The sequence below is a fragment of the Thalassophryne amazonica genome, chromosome 1 (assembly GCF_902500255.1).
Source record: "Thalassophryne amazonica chromosome 1, fThaAma1.1, whole genome shotgun sequence".
NCBI lineage: Eukaryota > Metazoa > Chordata > Actinopteri > Batrachoidiformes > Batrachoididae > Thalassophryne > Thalassophryne amazonica.
The window spans coordinates 109,081,685-109,100,903 of record NC_047103.1 but is presented as its reverse complement, the minus strand read 5'-3'; the positions used below and the strand labels follow the sequence as shown (position 1 = coordinate 109,100,903).

Below are 19,219 nucleotides of genomic sequence, written 5' to 3'. Positions count from 1 at the left end.
AACCAGCCTCACAACCGCAGACCACGTGTAACCACACCAGCCCAGGACCTCCACATCCAGCATGTTCACCTCCAAGATTGTCTGAGACCAGCCACTCGGACAGCTGCTGAAACAATCGGTTTGCATAACCAAAGAATTTCTGCACAAACTGTCAGAAACCGTCTCAGGGAAGCTCATCTGCATGCTCGTCGTCCTCATCGGGGTCTCGACCTGACTCCAGTTCGTCATCGTAACCGACTTGAGTGGGCAAATGCTCACATTCACTGGCGTTTGGCACATTGGAGAGGTGTTCTCTTCACGGATGAATCCCGGTTCACACTGTCCAGGGCAGATGGCAGACAGCGTGTGTGGCGTTGTGTGGGTGAGCGGTTTTCTGATGTCAATGTTGTGGATCGAGTGGCCCATGGTGGCGGTGGGGTTATGGTATGGGCAGACGTCTGTTATGGACGAAGAACACAGGTGCATTTTATTGATGGCATTTTGAATGCACAGAGATACCGTGATGAGATCTTGAGGCCCATTGTTGTGCCATACATCCAAGAACATCACCTCATGTTGCAGCAGGATAATGCACGGCCCCATGTTGCAAGGATCTGTACACAATTCTTGGAAGCTGAAAATGTCCCAGTTCTTGCATGGCCGGCATACTCACCGGACATGTCACCCATTGAGCATGTTTGGGATGCTCTGGACCGGCGTATACGACAGCGTGTACCAGTTCCTGCCAATATCCAGCAACTGAAGAGGAGTGGACCAACATTCCACAGGCCACAATTGACAACCTGATCAACTCTATGCGAAGGAGATGTGTTGCACTGCATGAGGCAAATGGTGGTCACACCAGATACTGACTGGTATCCCCCCATAAAACAAAACTGCACCTTTCAGAGTGGCCTTTTATTGTGGACAGTCTAAGGCACACCTGTGCACTAATCATGGTGTCTAATCAGCATCTTGATATGGCACACCTGTGAGGTGGGATGGATTATCTCAGCAAAGGAGAAGTGCTCACTGTCACAGATTTAGACTGGTTTGTGGCCAATATTTGAGGGAAGTGGTGATATTGTGTATGTGGAAAAAGTTTTAGATCTTTGAGTTCATCTCATACAAAATTGGAGCAAAACCAAAAGTGTTGCGTTTATATTTTTGTTGAGTATATATACATATACATATGTGTGTGTACGTGTGTGTACTATACACACACGTACATATATAAGTACATATGCATATATAAACATGATTGGAATTGAAAAAAATAGGAGCATCTTATTTACAATATGTGAAGTGGAATTTAGATGGGATAAGGTGACACTAGTGCTGGGATTTATAAACGAGTTGTTATTGCACATGATTTGTGGACATATTAATATTGCACGTGATTTGTGGACATATTATTGCATGTGGTTATTTCACAGTGTTATTGTACAGTCTAACAGGAGCAGGGAGGAACAACCTGCGGTATCGTTTCTTCTTGCACTAAGGGTGCCTCAGTCTGGCAGTGAAGGAGCTGCTCAGCTCCACTGCAGTCCGGTGCAGAGGGTGAGAGGAGTTGTCCATGATGGATTTGAACTTGGTTAACACCCTCCTCTCAGCCACCTCCTCCAGAGAGTCCATAGGACAACCCAGGACAGAGCTGGACTTCCTGACCAGCTTATTCAGTCTCTTTCTCTCCCGCTCTGAGCTGCCCAGGGCCCAACAAACGACAGCATAGAGGAGAGCAGAGGCAACAATAGAGTCATAGAAGGTTTTAAGCAGAGGCCTGCTCACTCCAAAGGATCTCAGTCTCCTCATGAGGTGGAGGCGACTCTGGCTTTTCTTGTACAAAGCATCAGTGTTGTGAGTCCAGTCCAATTTGCTGTTGAGGTGAACACCCAGGTATTTGAAACTGTCCACAGTTTCTATGTCCTCCCCTGGATGTTCACCGGTGGGTGAGGTGGTGGTTTCCTCCTTAAGTCGATCACCCTCTCCTTCGTATTACTGGTGTTGAGACAAGTGGTTGCGCTCACACCAGTCCACAAAGTCTGTGATGACTGACCGGTACTCCAGCTCGTTCCCCTCAGACACACGACCCACAATGGCGGAGTCATCAGAGAACTTATGGAGATGGCAACTGTCCATGTTGTAGGTGAAGTCCGAGGTGTAAAGGGTGAAATGAAAAGGCGAGAGGACGATGCCCTGGGGGCCCCAGTCCTGCACCTTACCACCTCAGACTGACAGCCACACAGCCGCAGGTACTGCGGGAGGTCAGTGAGGTAGTCAATGGTCCAGGAGGCAAGATGTCCATCCACACCTGCATCCTCCAGCTTCCCCCGCAGCAGCGCTGGTCTGATGGTGTTGAAGGTTATGGAGAAATCAAAGAACATGACTCTCACAGCGCTTCCGCCGGTCTCCAGGTGGGTGAGCACTCGCTGCAGCAGGTAGATGACAGCGTCATCTACCCCGATGTTGGGCCTGTAGGTGAACTGCAGTGGGTCCAGGATGTCGCTCACCACGGTGCGGAGATGAGACAGGACGATCGCTCCATGGTCTTCATGAGGTGTGATGTCAGGGCAACTGGTCTGTAGTGGGCTAGTTCCTTGGCGTGTGGTGTTGTAGGAACCGGAACCACAGAGAAGGTCTTCCACAGGGTCCCCACCCCCAGCCTGGGGCTCTTGTTGAATATGTGGCTGAGGACCTCACAGAGCTCATTTGCACAGGCCCTCAGCAGCCTCGGGGAGATCCCATCAGGTCCTGCTGCTTTCCTCTGCTTCAGCTGCAGGAGATGGCCTCTGACCTCAGTCAGAGTTACAGTGAGGGGGAAGGGAGGGGGGGGGGCTGAGGTGTGAGCTGAGGTGGGCTGGTGCTGAATACAGTCCGGGTGGAGGAGGGACAAACTCCGGCGTGCAGTGGAGATGACCAGGGGGAAGAAGGTGGGGGGTCAGAGGGACAGGAGGGCTGGCTGCTGGAGACATGTGGAGAGCTGGGAGCAGGCAGGGAGCAGGTCTGGAGGAGCCAAAACGGTTAAAGTAACTGTTTAGCTAACTGTTTGCATGACTGACTTCAAACTTCACGTGTGATGACGTGTGATGACAGTTGGCTCCTTAAGACAACTGACCCCTCTGTGGTCTGAGCGCCCCCTAGTGGATGAACCATTAACTTATAACTCCATGCATTACCTCATTGACTTGAAACTTCACATGTGTAATGAGGGTCAACCCATTAACACACCTGGCCCCTCTGTTTATGCACTGAGCACCCCCTAGTGGATGAGCCATCAACTTCTCATAACTCCTTCGTGCATTGACTGATTTGCTTGAAACTTGAACTGTGTGATTACTGTCTGTCCCGTATACACCTGACCCCTCTATTTGTGCTCTGATCGCCCCCTACTGAATGACCCATCAACATGTCATAACTTTTTCATGCATAACCTCAATGAATAGAAACTTAATATGTGTGATGACCGTTGGTCCCTGAACACACCTGGCCCCTCTGTTTGTACACTGAGCACCCCCTAGTGGATGAACCATCAACATGTCATAACTCCTTAAAGCATTGTGTGATTTGCTTCAAATTTGAACTGTGTGACGAGTGGTTGCCCCTGTATGCACATGCCCGCATCTGGCCACAAGTGGACGCGCTGGCCTGGGTAGGCGGACGCGCGGAAAGAGGGCCCATATATGACTACTTGCAGTCTTAGTTAGGGCCCGAGTAGGAAAAAGTCCTACGAGGACCCTGTTGTAATTGCACTGTTTATTATTATTTATTAGGGCCCGGGTAGGAAAAAGTCCTACGAGGACCCTACTGTAATTGCGCTGTTTATTATTTGTTATTATTATTATGCACAATTTGAAATCAAAATAGCGCCCCCTAGAAATTTTCAAAAAACCCTCCCATAGGGGTTTTTTCGTCGTAGCCTCACGAAATTCGGTACACATATTTACCATACTAGGACACACAAAAAAGTCTCAACGTCATGGTGAAATGTCAACAGGAAGTCGGCCATTTTGATTTTAAGTTTGAATTTTGAGGCAATTTATGCCATTTTTGGCGAATTTCACTACTTACATTTGAACAAACTCGTCCCAGGGATTTCATCCAATCATCTTCAAATTAGGTCAATATCATGACTCCATGGTGACCAAAAGTTATCAAAAGAATTTCGGTAGGTCAAAAGGTGTGGCTGCTAGGGTTCGTCAAACTTTGGGGAGCTTTTAGGAGCACGCCATGTCACTTCAAACGGCTGTCACGCCCACATACTTCATCGTAGATCCTTCAAACTTGCTGGACACGATGAAGGCTCCGCCCTGAACATCTGCATATATTAACTCCCCACCTCCGCCATAGCGCCCCCCGGTGGTAACAGGAAATGTCCTATTTTTACTTTAACAGGTACTGGTGTCACAAATTTCACCCCATCAACTTCATTCCACTTCTAAAACATGCAGAACAAGTTGGTGAATGTAGGCGATGATCGCTGTGAAGTTACGACAAATGGCGTCCATGTGGCAGCGTGCTGACTATCATCCCTTCACCATGAAATTACATTCTTCCTTTTGACGGCTTTAATTTTTGTCATATCATCATGAAAACTGATACACAGGTCAAGCATGCCAACCTCTTACAAGTCATACAGGCGTCACCCATGGACAGAGAAAATGCCTCAATAGCGCCCCCTTGCATATTTCAAAAACCCCTCCCCATATTCAAAGTCATTCAAAATCCTGCTGTTCTGAGTTTGACTCTGCATGTTTCTTCAAGGCCTCAAATTAAAAGCCTGTTATTTTAATCTGCCAATTCCTTGACTTTATTTCCACAAACAGCCTCAGACACTTTGACTTAAAATCATTTTTGCCTCCACAATTTGGTGTCAAGTGGGATGCTCCCTAGACTGCCTGGCGGATAGCCAAACAGACCAGTTAGGTAGGGGTCTGCGTTGTACCCGGCAGCTTTTTTGGAAGGGGGCGAACTGTGGGTGTTGTGTCAACAACACAGCACCAGTGAGCAAGGCTGTTCTTTTGTTGTGGAAATTAAAACTGACCGGTTGACAACAGGCATTTAGGTTATAATAAGACTATTTTGGGCCTATGAGTTTGGGCCCTTTGTAGGAGACCTGTGGGTTTCTGAGTTATGTAGGAGATAAGCATACTGCAGTGTGTTATCTGTGAGTGTAAGAGAATTCAGAATTCTCTGAGCTGTAGGAAATAAAAAAAGTTTTATTTCACAAACACCCACAGGACAAAACATTATCCACCTACTAATCCTTTTCTCTCTCGCTCACCCCCACCCTATCCGAGCCTTGTTGGTCTGAGGTAAAAGGTCAAAGTCTGTACGGGGAAGACTGGTGTTCTGTTTATCTCCAACCCCAGCCAGATCCACCAGCCACAGCCTCGCTACAGGAAAACTGACTGCTTTCTGTCAAGCCTGGAGACAGACAGGTGAAAAACTGACCAGCTTCTTAAAGACACTTGTTCCAGTCCAGCAACATCTGAAATCCAGACTGTGGTTGAACGACAAGCAGCACAAAGACAGAGCGGAGACAGTCACCTGGGATAACACCAGCCAGTATGAAATGCACATCAAACCAGTCTGTGAGGACATCAACATCAAATGTCCAAAGGAAAAAGAGTGCGAGCACTAGATGGCACTCTACTCCCGTAGTTTTGCTGTTTTAAGTGGTATTTTCTGTAAATTTCTATATAGTGTCTTCTCTTACATTTTGCTAAACCTGGTAGAAATATTTTTTTTCTTACCAATATCTGGGTTGAAGATCTCTTCCACCACCAGCTGAAAGAATTCTTTCGAAACACCTCCTTCATCAACACCTTGTTCTCCTTCAAACTCCACATACAGCTGCTTTTTCAAGTCTGCAGGATTTTCCATTGCTATCATTTCCAGCTACAGAGATACAGAAGAAAATCACTGACTGCTACTTGTCAAAATGGAAGCATATTCAGTAAATAAAAAAAGGAATATTAATATATGCAGAGAACTGTCATTGGAAGAAACATACCCTGACCAGGGCATCATCAATGATGTGGTCTCGACGCACTTTAAGCCTTAGGTAGGGGTTGAGTTGTTGACCCTGCACCAAGCTATAGAGCACAGTAATGCGACGTTCACTGTACATACGGATGCGGTTGTCATAATACAAACCCAGGTTCTTGGTAACTGCATTAAGGATGAAGGGACAGGTCATAAAAGAGAACTTGTTTTCAGTTTCAACCTTAAAGAAAGTATAGTCTTTGTCCATCTCCAACACCTCATTCAGAGGTTCATTGACAAACTCCTCAAAAGGAATGAGTGGCCGCCTGCAATCAGTGGTGTGAATCCCCAATTCTGTTTCCAGAGGGTCCACTCGAGGGCCCTTCTTGTTCCGGCGTTCTTCACCCAGCAGTTCCTGCAGGGTGAGTTCACTGGACTCTGGAATTGGCTCCTCATCCTCTTCCTCATTGTGCTCCATGTCCAAATCACCCCCCATCACATTTGCATAGTAGACAATCTTCAAGCACTTTGTGGCTCCAACTACAGCATCAGCATCATTTACCAGATTGCGACTATTGAACTCATTACTGATCACCTTGTATGTAATGAGCTGCTGGAAGGTTTCCACCATGCGCCGAATCTGCTCAGTGTTGTAGTGTGACCAAAGGTGGGCGAGCTTGGCCTGAGCTGCCAGTGGCAGCTTGCTCATTGCCTTGCAGAACTGTGGCAGAGCAATCTCTAGGTACTCTGGGCTATGGAGGTTGCTGTTTTCCATCACTATAACAAATAGGTTTAAATAGTTTGGGTCTCGTGAATACACATTGTGATATGTTAGGTCGCACTCCACGTTGGGTGAGAGGTAGACCAATGCATTGAGAAATGCAGCTTCTATTTTATCATTGGACAGCAGGCGCTCATACACCCGCCGTACTGCTTCAATGTCAACTGATACCTCATCCAGTGCCAGCTTTTGAACATCATTTTCTGTAGAGGAGACCTCTAAAAGCCTTGATGATGAAGAGGACGTAGGGGAGTCCTCTTCCATAGCTACTGCAGAGCATGCAGCTGCCTCCTTCTCATCCTCATCCTTGTCTTCATCCTTACCTTGGAGCGACTTCAGCTCCTCCTTGGTGTGGCGTTTTGACCTCCGGAAGCTCTGTACCAGGCTGTCAGCACTGGAGAACACACGTCCTATGACTCTGATCAGAGGTGAGTAATCCTTCTTCTCACCACAGATGTCCAAGATCTCATATACTTTCTCCTCTGTCAGGTAATTTACATCTGAATACAGAATGAAACATCACAAGGTTAAAATAAACAAGTAAATAGAAGCAAAACCAAATCACAGACTATACATGCTAAATTAATCCCATTACCACTAAACTAATAATAAGATAAATAACTGGGGCTTAAATATATATAGTAAATGTTTTTAATCTAAATGCAATTTTCCCCTCAGAACACAGGGTTCTAGCTTGCGCAAACTTGCGTTACGGCCAGTTACGCCATAATTTTGGACCGTTACGCTTATTTTCAATACAGCATAAGCGTGGGTTATTCCTCCAAGCATCAGCTACTCAGGTCAGTGCATGCCGATTTTCTTCTTGTAACGCACCGTCTTCTTGGCTACTGCACGATCTGTGTCAATATTATCCCTGGCATCATGCCAGCATCGAAACAGCGTAGAAACAACGACAAAGGCACGTGTAGTATCGCATCGTATTTCAGACCAGTTTTGCAGAGGAAATCGGACAGTCCCACTCTGAATGAATCTGATGGTGACCAAGCTGGCAAGCCGTATCGGGAGAAAACCAGTGGGCCCGATGGTGAGGAAGCCGGCAGGAATCGTGAGGAAATGGACGTGACTGATCACGAGAAATGAATAGCTCCCTGGCTGTTTGCTCCAAATGCGCCCTGCGCCATTACGCACAGCAATCACTGAAAGTGAGCAGACGGAGGGCCTCTGATACAATCTCACATGCTCAAATAAAGAGTGTCTGAGTATCAGGATTGCTCCAGTAGCTTGGCTGTGAAAGTTATTGGATCAGTCTGTGGCCAGCTCTCTCGCTGCAGCACCGTTTACCATATCAATGGAGCGAGAGGGAGGGGCCGCTCCTCAGACTGTAAATAAGCCTGGAAGTGTGAAAAGTGCTTTCAGAGCAGGACAGAGCAAACACACAGTCAACTTCTCAAAAGTATAAATTTGTGATGTGATAGCAGACAGAAATTGCTTTGAGATGAAGACAAACATCATCAAACGTTATTGCAGACTCCAACATCCAAATAGACACCATCACATACAAAACATAAAACATATAGTATAAAAAAGGCGTTATAGTCAGTACAGTCTTCTTTGAGTTTGAACAACAAATCAAATGGTGTTCTGTGTATCTTTCAATAAAACATTTTTTTAATCTCTATTCCTGGTTGTGTCTGAGTTTAAATATCTTCTGACAAGGTCCTTTGTGAAGGTAACACACTGCCAAGATGCAAAGGTAGGAAAATTATCCATTAAGACTACACAGTGTAAAAAGTACAATTTTCCACTTTGGGTACCCCTAGAATGGCCAATATTTAGCTTAAATTTTCAAAAGCTCCGCACCACGGAATGGGGGTAAACCTCCCTTCCGCACCATCGCCCCTCCTCACTCGCTACGCTCCCTCAAATCGGTCGCTTCACTCCCTTGACATTACCGCTATGCTAAAATTTTATCCTAGCTAGAACCCTGGAACAGATCTCAAAATCCAACACTATAAGAATAAATGTCATTGATGTGTTTGATTTATCACAGCAAGGCCCTGTAGAGGTCCTTGATTACCATATTTTCCAGATATAGACAAGTCTGAGAAGTTTGTAGATGGGTAATTCTATGTTGTAGAAGTTTAAAGGCCAATTTTTTTAGAAATTGGCAAGAATTGTGTTTGAAATTGTAAGAGCAAATATTCATTTGTGCAGAAAGAAAGTCATTTCAGTTACAATGATGCGGTGAAAGTTAACTATACCATGTCAAAGCAAGTTTATTTTTATGTTTGTCTCTCATCAAAATGGGCTCATTTTCTATCTATTGCATGAACTGATTTTTCATCCTCTGCATAAGCGCTGCATAAGCATATTATTGTTTTGTGTTAACAAGAACATTTCACATCTCAGTTGAAGTGAGAAATTGGATGCCAGCACTACACCTGCTTTGGCCCTGAAATCAAAAATACCAACATAACCTATTATTACGCTCTCAAATTATAGAATATGGCAATTGCCAGTCAAAGTACATTGTTTTGACAGCAGAAATTTGTTTTTGTAACTTTAAATATGGAGTAGCATACTGTAATGTCAGTCACGTAAAGTCAGTCACATAATTATGCATTCATTCAGTTTATGCTTTTGATTTGTAACATAAGAAGCAGCAAAATGACAGTTACTTGCAACCTTATATCCTAGAATCAAGAGTTGTTAACCCTGTATAGTTTTAAGACAAAGTTGCAATACAGCTTACAGATTTTCTGGCTGTTTTCTGAATGGCTGCTTTTTTTGGAAGATCAGTCACATCCATAGTATTGCGTACAACCAACTCGTATGAAGCACCAACAAAGTTTCATTCCCCCTACCAAGTAGACCTTGTCTCTATTATGTCTTCCTCAAGATAGGAACACTCAGGGGCTGTATTTTTTAAGTCCTGGTCACTTCAAAAGGCTTGCTTCCTCTTTGAAGGTAAAGGCAGTAACTGTGGAATTGCCCAGATGGTTCTGGAATAGAATGCCACTTTAATGCACTATTAAGCTGTTTGCCAACTGCTCACTATCACTGTTTGCATTATGAATAAATGCAATAAATGCATTAATTTTGATTCTTTTTTTTTTTCTTTTTTTTTTTTGAATGACGGCATTCCAGCTAGTTTTTAAAAGGGGTGGGGGGGTGGAAGCAAGAAATAAGAACTCAAGTATTCTTGGCAGTGATGGAGAAAAACAGTGCATCGTGTTGAGAATGACTGGAATACCTAAGCTGTTAATGGTTAATGTGATATTTATAGTTACTCTACACAAAAACACAATTTGATTGTTGAATTTCAGCCCCACTGTGGTCCTGTACAGAGGTAACATGTAAAAAACTGTGATAATGTCCAAATACGAGTCGACATGTTTGTATTCTTAAATCCTCCAAACCGTGACTATCCAGGGTTGGGACCAGGAAGCAGAGTTGTAGTCTTACACACCTCTCTGCAGCTTCTCTCCCCCTGCCATCCCCTCATTACCCCATCCCCGTAGAGACGGTGCCTGCTCCCAGACCACCAACAACCAGCAAAAATCTATTTAAGCATAAAAATTCAAAAAGAAAAAATAATATAGCACCTTCAACTGCACCACAGACTAAAACAGTTAAATGTGGTCTATTAAACATTAGGTCTCTCTCTTCTAAGTCCCTGTTGGTAAATGATATAATAATTGATCAACATATTGATTTATTCTGCCTAACAGAAACCTGGTTACAGCAGGATGAATATGTTAGTTTAAATGAGTCAACACCCCCGAGTCACACTAACTGTCAGAATGCTCGTAGCACGGGCCGAGGAGGAGGATTAGCAGCAATCTTCCATTCCAGCTTATTAATTAATCAAAAACCCAGACAGAGCTTTAATTCATTTGAAAGCTTGTCTCTTAGTCTTGTCCATCCAAATTGGAAGTCCCAAAAACCAGTTTTATTTGTTATTATCTATCGTCCACCTGGTCGTTACTGTGAGTTTCTCTGTGAATTTTCAGACCTTTTGTCTGACTTAGTGCTTAGCTCAGATAAGATAATTATAGTGGGCGATTTTAACATCCACACAGATGCTGAGAATGACAGCCTCAACACTGCATTTAATCTATTATTAGACTCTATTGGCTTTGCTCAAAAAGTAAAAGAGTCCACCCACCACTTTAATCATATCTTAGATCTTGTTCTGACTTATGGTATGGAAATAGAAGACTTAACAGTATTCCCTGAAAACTCCCTTCTGTCTGATCATTTCTTAATAATATTTACATTTACTCTGATGGACTACCCAGCAGTGGGGAATAAGTTTCATTACACTAGAAGTCTTTCAGAAAGCACTGTAACTAGGTTTAAGGATATGATTCCTTCTTTATGTTCTCTAATGCCATATACCAACACAGTGCAGAGTAGCTACCTAAACTCTGTAAGGGAGATAGAGTATCTCGTCAATAGTTTTACATCCTCATTGAAGACAACTTTGGATGCTGTAGCTCCTCTGAAAAAGAGAGCTTTAAATCAGAAGTGCCTGACTCCGTGGTATAACTCACAAACTCGCAGCTTAAAGCAGATAACCCGTAAGTTGGAGAGGAAATGGCGTCTCACTAATTTAGAAGATCTTCACTTAGCCTGGAAAAAGAGTCTGTTGCTCTATAAAAAAGCCCTCCGTAAAGCTAGGACATCTTTCTACTCATCACTAATTGAAGAAAATAAGAACAACCCCAGGTTTCTTTTCAGCACTGTAGCCAGGCTGACAAAGAGTCAGAGCTCTATTGAGCTGAGTATTCCATTAACTTTAACTAGTAATGACTTCATGACTTTCTTTGCTAACAAAATTTTAACTATTAGAGAAAAAATTACTCATAACCATCCCAAAGACGTATCGTTATCTTTGGCTGCTTTCAGTGATGCCGGTATTTGGTTAGACTCTTTCTCTCCGATTGTTCTGTCTGAGTTATTTTCATTAGTTACTTCATCCAAACCATCAACATGTTTATTAGACCCCATTCCTACCAGGCTGCTCAAGGAAGCCCTACCATTATTTAATGCTTCGATCTTAAATATGATCAATCTATCTTTGTTAGTTGGCTATGTACCACAGGCTTTTAAGGTGGCAGTAATTAAACCATTACTTAAAAAGCCATCACTTGACCCAGCTATCTTAGCTAATTATAGGCCAATCTCCAACCTTCCTTTTCTCTCAAAAATTCTTGAAAGGGTAGTTGTAAAACAGCTAACTGATCATCTGCAGAGGAATGGTCTATTTGAAGAGTTTCAGTCAGGTTTTAGAATTCATCATAGTACAGAAACAGCATTAGTGAAGGTTACAAATGATCTTCTTATGGCCTCGGACAGTGGACTCGTCTCTGTGCTTGTTCTGTTGGACCTCAGTGCTGCTTTTGATACTGTTGACCATAAAATTTTATTACAGAGATTAGAGCATGCCATAGGTATTAAAGGCACTGCGCTGCGGTGGTTTGAATCATATTTGTCTAATAGATTACAATTTGTTCATGTAAATGGGGAATCTTCTTCACAGACTAAAGTTAATTATGGAGTTCCACAAGGTTCTGTGCTAGGACCAATTTTATTCACTTTATACATGCTTCCCTTAGGCAGTATTATTAGACGGTATTGCTTAAATTTTCATTGTTACGCAGATGATACCCAGCTTTATCTATCCATGAAGCCAGAGGACACACACCAATTAGCTAAACTGCAGGATTGTCTTACAGACATAAAGACATGGATGACCTCTAATTTCCTGCTTTTAAACTCAGATAAAACTGAAGTTATTGTACTTGGCCCCACAAATCTTAGAAACATGGTGTCTAACCAGATCCTTACTCTGGATGGCATTACCCTGACCTCTAGTAATACTGTGAGAAATCTTGGAGTCATTTTTGATCAGGATATGTCATTCAAAGCGCATATTAAACAAATATGTAGGACTGCTGTTTTGCATTTACGCAATATCTCTAAAATCAGAAAGGTCTTGTCTCAGAGTGATGCTGAAAAACTAATTCATGCATTTATTTCCTCTAGGCTGGACTATTGTAATTCATTATTATCAGGTTGTCCTAAAAGTTCCCTAAAAAGCCTTCAGTTAATTCAAAATGCTGCAGCTAGAGTACTGACGGGGACTAGAAGGAGAGAGCATATCTCACCCATATTGGCCTCTCTTCATTGGCTTCCTGTTAATTCTAGAATAGAATTTAAAATTCTTCTTCTTACTTATAAGGTTTTGAATAATCAGGTCCCATCTTATCTTAGGGACCTCGTAGTACCATATCACCCCAATAGAGCGCTTCGCTCTCAGACTGCAGGCTTACTTGTAGTTCCTAGGGTTTGTAAGAGTAGAATGGGAGGCAGAGCCTTCAGCTTTCAGGTTCCTCTCCTGTGGAACCAGCTCCCAATTCAGATCAGGGAGACAGACACCCTCTCTACTTTTAAGATTAGGCTTAAAACGTTCCTTTTTGCTAAAGCTTATAGTTAGGGCTGGATCAGGTGACCCTGAACCATCCCTTAGTTATGCTGCTATAGACGTAAACTGCTGGGGGGTTCCCATGATGCACTGTTTCTTTCTCTTTTTGCTCTGTATGCACCACTCTGCATTTAATGATTAGTGATCGATCTCTGCTCCCCTCCACAGCATGTCTTTTTCCTGGTTCTCTCCCTCAGCCCCAACCAGTCCCAGCAGAAGACTGCCCCTCCCTGAGCCTGGTTCTGCTGGAGGTTTCTTCCTGTTAAAAGGGAGTTTTTCCTTCCCACTGTAGCCAAGTGCTTGCTCACAGGGGGTCGTTTTGACCGTTGGGGTTTTACATAATTATTGTATGGCCTTGCCTTACAATATAAAGCGCCTTGGGGCAACTGTTTGTTGTGATTTGGCGCTATATAAAAAAATTGATTGATTGATCAAACCATGACATTCAAAAGCACTAGAGACTTTGGGGTTTGTTTATACATTTATAGCAACTCAATGTATTAAATGAATTTGTGGTATTTCTGTGTGATGTACAAATTTTCATTATGCATGTTTTATTTTTCTTCTAGGATTATGGAACAGGCTGGCAATTAGGGTTGAGTACGGCTAAAGCATTTTTGACAAGTACGACCATGATACGAATAAAACTCATCAATATCTCTGCTCGTGTTGAAGGAAAATTCTCATTGGCTAACTGACAGTCTTCATGCTCTGTGATTGGCCAGTCACGCACAGCACCCACCCCTCCCTACACAGACACGTATCTCTGCAGCTTCTCTCACACACACAGACAGGATCTCTCTCTCTGTGCTTGGCTTGATTCCACCTGTTTTCTTCAGCTTGCCTCTTTTTTGGTTTGTATGATATTTAAAGTTACTGGTGAACTTGTTTCATATCGTACATGGTGCATTTGACTGGACAGAGCTGAAAACAACTCATGTCACGTCAGTCACTGCCTCCACTCCAGTCGTTTTTTTTTGTTTTTTTTTAACCAGTTGTTTGCTTTTAGTTTGGTTGGTGATATAGTCAGTTGGAAAACTTTGCTCGTACTAAACATGGTGCTTTTGAGAAGAATACAGCTAACAAGGTTGAATCATCAAGTTCACACAGATAATTAAAAAATAAACAGTCTTACAGAGCACTTACACATAGACACACATATAGCTGAACACACAAAGTAGCCGATATTAATATTTTTATTGAATACGGCTGCATGCAGTATCTGACACTTTCTCACTGCAGTTCATAAAAATAAATTGTTCAATTGTTGCTGATCCTTCCGCCATTGGGTTTGTTTTTTTCTTCTTTAGACAACAAACTCCAGTGATATGTTCATCATTCTTCATTAAACAGGTATAAAAGTTGGTAACATTTGAGGGAGGAGGCGGCAATAAAGTCTGCATTTTAATGGTGCCTTGCACCCAGAATACAGGAGCATACACCAGTGCAGTAAATGGAGTGAATTTATATAGCACTTTTCCATCTGCATCAGACGCTCAAAACACTTTACAACAATGTCTCACATTCACTCTGATGTCAAGGTTCGTGCCATACAAGGGCGCTCACTCCACTCTGGGAGCAACAAGGGCATTAAGGACCTAGCCCAAGGGCCCTTAGTGATTTTCTGGTCAGCCTGGGATTTGAACCGAGGATCCTTTGGTCTCAAGCCCAATGCTTAACCAGTCCAGCAATAAACTTATCACCTCCCTCCTATTAATTTATTTAAACTGTGAACTTTGATGATTAGATAATTAATCACAGTCAGATATATCACAATTGTGATGCAGTTAATTGTATAGTCCAAACAGTCAGAGCAATGTTTACTGTTCAGACATGCTGGGAACACAATTTCCTTCGGGATTAATAAAGTTCTTTCTTATTCTTATCTTTCCTGGCTACAACCATAATTGTAGACACGTAGAGCACGCTGCTTGGTTTGGGAAGGTGGAGGGAAATGGCAAGACTGGAGTGAATTTGGCGGAACGTGGGTGCAGGAGAGCCGGTTCCCTTTATTGAGAGAGTAGCATCAACTTAGAATATGGCACCATTTGGGGGCCAAATGTGCTGAACTACTGAATAAACCTTTTTATGTTTTCAACATTTTTTTTAATAATTTAACCACACACAGCAACACATCCAGGTGCAGGTCCTATGAAAAATAAATATTAAAACAGGTAAAATATCAAATTTACATAAATTTACAATTCATGATGATTTATTTATTTAATTTAAAGCTTGATTTATGCTTCTGCATCTGTAACTCTGTGTCACGCAATGATGTGCGTGACAGTTTTAAAGTTCACTGTTGCTGGATTATCCTTTATTCTGGACAAATTTGACCCTCAATCTTTTCTTTCGACAATCATCACCTCCAAATCAAAGGTAACGTACAATTTCTTCTTTTTCAGATTTTCAGATTTTTTGCGGACTTTTCGACGTGCACACTGCACAAACTATTAAAATATAAAGCAGTGAAAGCAGAAAAGAGTCAAATCACAGCCTTTTGATGTGTCTAATTTAACAGGTGCACATTAGGCTGCGGGTCTGAATCTGAGGACGGTGTGACAAAAAAAAATCAACTGTCTGGTTTTTAATCGCGTAAATGTCTCCAGTCCAACATGCGAGGGGTTTAATGGAAATATATTGCGATCGGACGGGACATTTTATCCGATGTGAGCAAAAAATCCATTGTACAAAATCCATTATATACAGTGTTTATTACATGGAAAACAATACAAAAACTTTGGGACTTTTTTGCCCGGTAACTGTGAATATCTGGTTTATACGATGCTGGTTTAGATGAGTTTTACTGTACATGGGAATGAACAATAAATTTACCTCAAAACTTTGATGTCTGCTTCCATCCCACGCAGCTGACTTAATTTTACCAAATTTTTCTTCTGTTTGGTTCTGAAGGGAATCTGCACATCTTGAAGCCCTTGTTGTGTCTTTTTGCCCATCTAAACGCACAACAACCCAACATTTTGAGTGAAAAAAAATACATAAAATAGCTGGATTTACGTACATGCAGCCAGCTTAACAGCGAACGCCATTTTGTTCCCAAGATGGCACCACGAGTCAAATGATCATTTTTGACTCATGTAGCTACTCTCTGAATTAAGGGACTCCAGGACACAGTGGTCACCAAACTCAGGCAAACTGAAATGTTGCATGAAGCAGTAGCACCTCATTTCAAAAAGAAATGTGACTTAAAGACCAGTAAAAAAAATAAATAAAAATTTCGATTTGTAGTCCAAAGAATACAGTACATAAAGGGACTGCATTTAAAGAGCACTTTTTCATCTGATCCCCAATGCAGTCACACCTTGCACATGCACGCACCAGGGTGTTGCCATGCGAGGCACCCAAATGCAAACAGAGTAACTTTTAGATCAAGGACATTGCTCAAAGGAACCCTGTGTGAGCCTATGATTTTCTGCTCATAAGCAAGCATGCTTGTTTAAGCTTTAGGCCACCACATCCCCTCCTAGTTCTTTCAAAGTCAGATATTTTTAGTGTAGCTATTTCATAGCAAATCGCCCAGAGGGTGGCAGGTTGTCTCTCACATTTCCTCGGAAAAAATAATAGATCACAGGTGCACTTACATTAAACTCATGGAGTAATTGTGCCTTGGGGTTCCCCCCGGAGGAGCTGGGGGAGGTGTGTGTGGATCGGGAGGTCTGGGCGGCTTTGCTTGAGCTGCTGCCCCCGCGACCCGACTCCGAATAAAACGGAAGAAAATGGATGGATGGATAATTACAAATATTAGGTCTATGTGTTATTTTTAAAACATGCTTTTAAGATATTGATAAATTTTATACAATATACAAAGCACGTAGCTTACTGAATAACGAACTAGCATGTAAATAAGCAAACCAGATTTTCAATCCCTCTCAGGCTACCACACTCAGTATGACCTTGAACAAAATAATCTGCATCCAGTTATAAATAGGTACCAGTCTTGGCTGCATCAGACTGGTGTCCCATCTGGGGAGAGTCACAGGCTTTCATCTGCTTCACGCTACAGATTACGGAGATATGCAACAGCACCAATGGATCTCAGGACCTATAGAGAACTTCAAAAATATGACAGATGACTGTTTATGTTAAATTTCTCTCTATGGGGGTAACAATACACCCATCGCCACAGCATTCTCACTCATTGTGATAATTGTACATGCACAATTATCCACTGTATCCCAAATTTTCACTGTCGGTGTGTACATGTACAGTAGTGTTCAGAATAATAGTAGTGCTATGTGACTAAAAAGATTAATCCAGGTTTTGAGTATATTTCTTATTGTTACATGGGAAACAAGGTACCAATAGATTCAGTAGATTCTCACAAATCCAACAAGACCAAGCATTCATGATATGCACACTCTTAAGGCTACGAAATTGGGCTATTAGTAAAAAAAAAAAAAAAAAGTAGAAAAGGGGGTGTTCACAATAATAGTAGCATCTGCTTTTAACGCTACAAACTCAAAACTATTATGTTCAAACTGCTTTTTTAGCAATCCTGTGAATCACTAAACTAGTATTTAGTTGTATAACCACAGTTTTTCATGATTTCTTCACATCTGCGAGGCATTAATTTTGTTGGTTTGGAACCAAGATTTTGCTCGTTTACTAGTGTGCTTGGGGTCATTGTCTTGTTGAAACACCCATTTCAAGGGCATGTCCTCTTCAGCATAAGACAACATGACCTCTTCAAGTATTTTGACATATCCAAACTGATCCATGATACCTGATATGCGATATATAAGCCCAACACCATAGTAGGAGAAACATGCCCATATCATGATGCCTGCACCACCATGCTTCACTGTCTTCACTGTGAACTGTGGCTTGAATTCAGAGTTTGGGGGTTGTCTCACAAACTGTCTGTAGCCCTTGGACCCAAAAAGAACAATTTTACTCTCATCAGTCCACAAAATATTCCTCCATTTCTCTTTAGGCCAGTTGATGTGTTCTTTGGCAAATTGTAACCTCTTCTGCACGTCTTTTATTTAACAGAGGGACATTGCGGCAAATATATTAGCTTCACACAGGCGTCTAACTGTCACAGCACTTACAGGTAACTCCAGACTGTCTGTGATCATCCAGGAGCTGATCAATGGGTGAGCCTTTGCCATTCTGGTTATTCTTCTATCCATTTTGATGGTTGTTTTCTGTTTTCTTCCACGCGCCTCTTTTTTTTTTTTTTGTCCATTTTAAAGCATTGGAGATCATTGTAGATTTTTTGCACCTGTGTATAAGTTTTCCCCTCTCCAATCAACTTTTTAATCAAACTACGCTGTTCTTCTGAACAATGCCTTGAACATCCCGTTTTCCTCAGGCTTTCAAAGAGAAAAGCATGTTCAACAGGTACTGGCTTCATCCTTAAATAGGGGACATCTGATTCACACCTGTTTGTTCCACAAAATTGACGAACTCACTGACTGAATGCCACACTACTATTATTGTGAACACCCCCTTTTCTACTTTTTTTTTTTTTTTTACTAACAGCCAAATTTCATAGCCTTAAGAGTGTGCATATCATGAATGCTTGGTCTTGTTGGATTTGTGAGAATCTACTGAATCTACTGGTACCTTGTTTCCCATGTATCAATAAGAAATATACTCAAAACCTGGATTAATCTTTTTAGTCACATAGCACTACTATTATTCTGAACACTGCTGTATGCATACATGCAGTGATGGGCACAGATAACCAAAAAATTAACTTCGATAATCAGATAACTGAAAAGTTATCTTTGATAAAGATAAAATGATAAACCACCCAAAAATGTATCGGAAGTTACAGATAACCAATAAATTCCAGTATTGTCTCTGGTACATTTGCAACTACTAACAAACTGATTTTGAGTTTTAACACCACAATTGCTTCTGGTAACATCAAAAGCGACAACAGACCCAAACAATGACCCCGCACTTTTTTCTTTGAACATCTAGCCACCTGCTGGAAGAGCTTGTTTACTACATGGCTTCCAGCACAGAAGCAAGCTAAGAGCAGCCACAAA

At 42.2% G+C, this 19,219-nt stretch overlaps 1 protein-coding gene and 1 long non-coding RNA gene across 4 annotated transcripts in view; one reads left to right on the top strand and one right to left on the bottom strand.

Annotated features, from left to right (window-relative positions):
* Positions 1-19,219, bottom strand: part of LOC117513009 (ubiquitin-protein ligase E3A-like) — a 211,597-nt gene that overhangs the window by 141,498 nt on the left and 50,880 nt on the right. For all 3 annotated transcript variants that reach the window (XM_034173305.1, XM_034173297.1, XM_034173288.1), the window contains 2 exons: positions 5,993-7,245; positions 5,733-5,877 (listed from right to left, as the gene is read on the bottom strand). In XM_034173305.1, the coding sequence (XP_034029196.1) occupies positions 5,733-5,877; positions 5,993-7,245 (1,398 nt within the window). The remainder of the gene's footprint in view (positions 1-5,732; positions 5,878-5,992; positions 7,246-19,219) is intronic.
* On the top strand, positions 4,723-17,921 carry LOC117513027. The gene is made up of 3 exons (XR_004561441.1): positions 4,723-4,846; positions 16,133-16,137; positions 17,912-17,921. It is a non-coding gene; the product is annotated as an uncharacterized LOC117513027 (long non-coding RNA).